At 45.3% G+C, this 5,463-nt stretch overlaps 1 protein-coding gene across 1 annotated transcript; it reads right to left on the bottom strand.

Annotated features, from left to right (window-relative positions):
• Positions 1–1,288: 1,288 nt before the first annotated feature.
• On the bottom strand, positions 1,289–4,412 carry LOC126375259 (galanin receptor type 2). Its single transcript, XM_050022187.1, has 4 exons — positions 4,310–4,412; positions 3,321–3,496; positions 2,906–3,050; positions 1,289–2,137 (listed from the first exon to the last, which is right to left on the bottom strand). Exons 1-4 carry the CDS (start codon positions 4,410–4,412, stop codon positions 1,455–1,457), a joined length of 1,107 nt encoding a protein of 368 aa, XP_049878144.1. The 3' UTR covers positions 1,289–1,454.
• Between the last annotated feature and the right edge of the window lie 1,051 nt (positions 4,413–5,463).

The following is a 5,463-nucleotide window of genomic DNA, read 5'->3' as shown; positions in this document are numbered from 1 at the left end:
GTACTTGTTACGACCCTTCTCAACTATTTTACTGAGAGATTAATATGTTAGTGGGCTTCTTCGGCTTTAGGCTATATCTCTCTCTCTCTATTTAAGAGCTGCGCTCTTGTCGGTGGAGTAATCGCCATTCCTCTCTTCTTCCCGCCAAAACCTTCACCTTCCGATACGACACGACCTGCACCTTCTCTTTTATTTGTTTCATAAATGTTATCCTAGGTCCTTCCTTCCTCTCTTCCCTTCAATTTTTCCTTCTATAATGTTTGTTATAAATGAATCGTGTCGTATCAGGTGGACAATCATATTTCCTCTCCGGTTCTCTATAGTCTTCAATACGGTTCTCTTTTCTTCAACTCTTTCCAGCACTTTTTTGGCTATGTAGTTCTTTAAATTATTTTTTTTACCTTTATGTTATCTGTGTTATGATGTTGGAGTAAGAAGAAAAAGATAGTCGCTATTGTAATGTAGAAGGTCAGATAATGTACGGACCGATAATGTAACTACTTGAACGTTTTAATGTTGACATTGTACTTACCTGAATTGAGTGGATATTAAACTTCGGACAATGGAGAACTAAGGCACTAGAAGGAGTCATGTTGCGAAAAGACTTTGGCCAGCCCACTGCCAACTCAAATTGCTAACTTTCAGTGTTAAGTCGGTAACGCTGCTCTCGTATACGTACCTACTACGATATTATGTACAGTCATGAGCAATATCATGTATCCACTTTAGAACCCTGTCGCACTATCATATTTGACATTTAATGAGACTTACGGTTTAATTTGTCAAAAAAGTTAATGTGACATGGTTTCAAAGTGTATACATATTAGTACTCGTGACAGTACCTACGATTCGCTACGATTTTTCAGTATCATAGTATACAAGTAGAATCAGTATACAAGCTGCTTCACAATGTAAATCGTTAAAAACATCGTCTGTGGTTGTAGACCACAAACATGGGTTTGTTAGCAGCACAAAGTACAGACTTTTGAGGGTTTGACTTTTGTCGTTTGTTTGATTTTGTGAAACAGTGTTTGTGAAAGTTTTGTCTCGTTTTTACGTGTAGGTACTTATATCGTTACGTACATTCATAAATAGCTCGTATGCGTCCCACTGCAGAGCAAAAGTCTGCCCTCAATCAACTGATAGAGAGTACACTTATCTGCAAGGTTCAAGAAACAAGGGATATACTTACCATAAATCTCAAAGCATCATATTACATCATCATGCAAGGACTGACAACATCATGTTCGTTTACGTCGCCGTTGACGACAGCAATAAAACGACAGTAAGTGTTTCATACACTTTATTGCTTCACGGATATTATTCTCCATAAAATCTCAAACAACCACGTTTATAACGACGAAACGAGCGGGCTCCTGCTGGGGCTCGCGTAGACTACGAGGCACTGAGAGACAGGAATCACAGATCGACAGAGCTTAGAAGATAGACGGACATCAATATAGGAAGCTGGAGGGGGGCGGGCGCGGGGAGGGCGCGGGGCGCGCGAGCCGCGGGTGGAAGGCGCCGAGCGCCGCCTCGTTGGTGGATGAGGGCCGCTCCTCGCGTACGCGCAGCTGCGGGATGCGCCACGCCGCGCACGCCGCCGTCAGCGCGTGCCGGTTCAGCACCCAGTAAGCGGCCGCGTTCAGCGCCGAGTGCGCATGCCCGAGCAGCAGCGCGTACTGAGCCAACATCACCGGGACGTGGAGCCCGAACGCGCCGGCGATCACTATAGCCGCGTGCGGGCACCAACACACGGCGAAGATGCCGGCGATGCACATTAGGACGTTGCCGAGGCGGCGCCGCGAGCGTAACGTGGACATCTGTGGTTGCGGGCCTAGGAGGCTCGGCTGGAGTTTCTTCTTTGATCTGACGTCGCCGACGTCGACGGCGTCGCGGCGTTCTCGGGCTCCTACGCCGGCGACGATGATGACGTGTGTGGGTCTGCGCATGAGCGGGACGGGTAGGGGCAGCTCGCCGTGGGCCGCGCGCGCGGTCAGTGACAACGCGGTCAGTTTGACGCGGACGGTCCAGTGACACCGGGCGACGGCGAGCACTGGGAAGCAGTATGTGACGACAGCGTGAGCCGCGGCCAGGGGCGGCCACGTCACACATATTGCTGTCACTGCCGCTGCCCCTGTAACGGAGTAAGACAACTTTCATACTGACGCTATTCTTTAAAACTATTCTACACCCGTTAAAGTTATAGTTCCGTATCCAATAACAATAAATAAGGACTGTTTTGCATTTTACTTGACTTTAGTCATAAAAGAGTTCAACTTCAACATTATTCTTCAGGTTTATGGCAGCCGGTCGTCATAGAGTAGACAACCATTATTGCCAAAGTCGAGTACAGAAAAACACTTGTCCATAGAGAATGTCCGGTCCATTGCTAACCGCAATCGAGAGCAGCAAAAGTCAAAAGAGTGTTTTTGTAATGTGTTTTTGTCGTAAGTAGACAATATGAATAAATTGTGTGTGTCCTATCTAACACTCATCTAGGTACTATGGTTACCTGATAAAAGTGGTATTCATTACGAACTTTAGTGTAGCTTCTACTTTCCAGTGGCATGTAGCTTAAAGGTCAAAATTCAGGTTAGACAGGGATTGCGTGGGTGTGTGTGTGATTGTGTTTGTATAATCTGTATTATAATGTATATCATCGCTACTTCTCGCTTTAAAAAGTTCACTGTGTAACTGAAAATTAGATATTAACCTCTCACGTCAATTGTTATTTTTCGAGAAACACATTGGAATTTATGTACATAGACACACTACGGCAAGAAAAAATGTGCCCCACATATGGGTCATGCACGATGAGTGTCAACTTTTTTGCCTCATATGTGGTTCATACACAGTGAACGAAAAAAATCCTGAAAACTACGCGATATCAATAAATACTGACCCAACAAGAAAGCAGTGGTCCATACGAAAGCGACAGCAATCACAGGCCGCGCGCAGAGTGAAGAGTTGCGGCTCCTGCGCACTGCGCCCGACCGGTCCGCCGCCATTGCCACCAGGGACAACGTGCTGGCTGCTACCGGGAACGACTGCCACAAAACATTACGAATACTGAGGGGGATTATTCAGCTCATGACTCAAGTGGAATTGAAAATAATTTAAAAAAAGACACAAAAGGAATCCTGCATTTTGTGGCGGGAAATTCCACTTGATATTAACTCAGAATCATGAGCTGAATCCCCAATCTGTTCGGTACGGTATCACACACCTTGTATTTTTATACATATTTAGTCTAAGAAGACGATAAGAAAAGGAGATAAAAGAGAAGAAGAATGGCGTTTTTTTTTTATAAATCTCACCTCAATATAGAATGTAACAGTGCAGGGCAGATGATGTATCCTGGCGGCTCTGGTAGCGGCGAGCGGCGCACTGGCCGCGCAGACCAGCAGATCCGCCGCGCATGCGCTTAGCAGCTGAGGCGTGCGCAGGCGTGACGCTCCCGCCGACGCCAGCGCAGCCATTAGGCTTACATTGCCTGAGAGAAAATTGTTGGCATAAATACACCTAAATTTTGAATGTAAACAAAACATAAACAGCTTATTATACGCATACGTGTCTATGCTCGTCTCATACGAACGCCTCTATTAAACAACCGGCACGGTGCGCAGGAGGCACAGAGCATCCAATGCGGGCTGGTGGAGGTGGATGGGCTTTTAAATACTTAACGTGCCTTCCAAGCACGGAGTCATCTGAGTTTGTGATTGAATATAGACTACTCTGGGCGCCATCCCACTTGCGTCAGACAGAGTACTGCGGGGCTGAAGGCAAGAGGGAAATCACTGCTCTATTTTTCCCTAAAAAAGTAGCATGGAGAAAAATGCTACTCTGACAAGAGCGTGGTTCTTAAATTGATGATGATGATGATAGAGCGAGCAGCGCAACGTCACTGATTAGATAATAGGTACTGCGTACGAGATGTAGGTGCGCAGGAGTGACCCTCCCTCCGTGTTACATCCTTATTTCGATGTGGATTTTGTCCTGTGTTAAACGTAATGCCTGTCTGTGTCTGTGGCGTCCGAAAATAAAAAATATTTCTTTCTTTCTTAATAGTATTTAATATTCTTTATTTGCACACTATGATGGTGTACAAGTTTGAAGTTGTACAAGTTACATATGTGTATCATATCACAGACCCTTTCGGGCACAACAAAATAAAAGTTTAAAAGAGAGAAGGAAGCTTTTTAAATAGTAACTATATAGTAGTGTAGTATTCAACAGAACGACCAATTTAAACCCTCGCCGCCAAAACATAATGTAGAGCGTGTTCATAAAATAGTGTATGTCTCACCAATGATCCCAATAAAGGAGACGAGGACGTAGAGAGCGAGCAGCAGCGCGAGGTGCAGGTGCGCGGGAGTGCCGTCCGCCGTCCCCTCCGTGTCGTTATACATCACGCCGCATCACCGCACGCTGGAACAATAACATAAACATAAGTTCGCGATTATATCCCGTTTAGGGTAGGCAGAGCCCAGGGAATTCCACTTACTACGATCCTGACACATTTTCGATTCTTCCACTCTCATCAAAGATTTCACGCATGCTCGCCTATTTAAAGTACTCTAATATGTGCAACGTGATAAAATTATCGATAGATTCAATAAATATCATCAAAATTAAAACACATAATAAGGGGTTTTTACCGCGTTTAAAGCAGGGCTATGAAACTCCCGATATTTAGACACTCTGTCTCTCTCTTTTTTTTTGTCTGTTGTGTCACTGTGTTTCGGGAGTCTCACATCCCTGCTTTAAACGCGTAAGAACCCGTTATTATGTATTTTAATTTATGATAATAACCGCGTAAACTTAAAAAAACAATATCATCGAAATCAATAGGTAAGTTTGTTTCTTCCCCTAAAATGCATGTCACATGACATTGTTCGTATTTTGACAGAAAGACATGACTTATAAATTGCCATAGGGTAGCAGCTATCTCTATACAAGCCTGTTCTCATTTTTGGTAAAATTAAGTCGTTAGGGAATTGCCTAGAGTAGTTAGGAAGTACGTCACTGTTTCTTTTAAACAACACAGTTTGCATGAAGTGCCGGAGTGTGCCCTGGCGTAACCCGCAATTGCACACAACCGCGTCCCCGCCGGCGGATGCCCTTTAGGGCCCAGCGCCCATGGGAGCGCGTCAAGCGCCTCCCCCTCCACCGAGGGCTGCCCGAAACACTTGGGGAGCCCTACAGCACGAGACCTATGTTGTGGACGGCGGTCCCCCGACCACCGACCACAGGTCCCCGTCAAGGCGGTGCTCGGTCGATCGCGACCAAGTGCGCCCATTGATCAGACAGACAGTCGCTTCTGTAAAAAACCGGACCTGTCAAATATTTAGGTTAGGTAAGCGGACCCTGTGAAAAACGGGATAATGCTTGGGAGATGATGATGATGTATATAAGCACTTAAAAGTAATGTTTAATCGATCGTTTTAAAATGATGTTGCA

The sequence above is a fragment of the Pectinophora gossypiella genome, chromosome 2, assembly GCF_024362695.1.
Source record: "Pectinophora gossypiella chromosome 2, ilPecGoss1.1, whole genome shotgun sequence".
In the NCBI taxonomy this organism is placed as follows: domain Eukaryota; kingdom Metazoa; phylum Arthropoda; class Insecta; order Lepidoptera; family Gelechiidae; genus Pectinophora; species Pectinophora gossypiella.
This window is presented reverse-complemented; position numbering and strand designations above follow the sequence as displayed.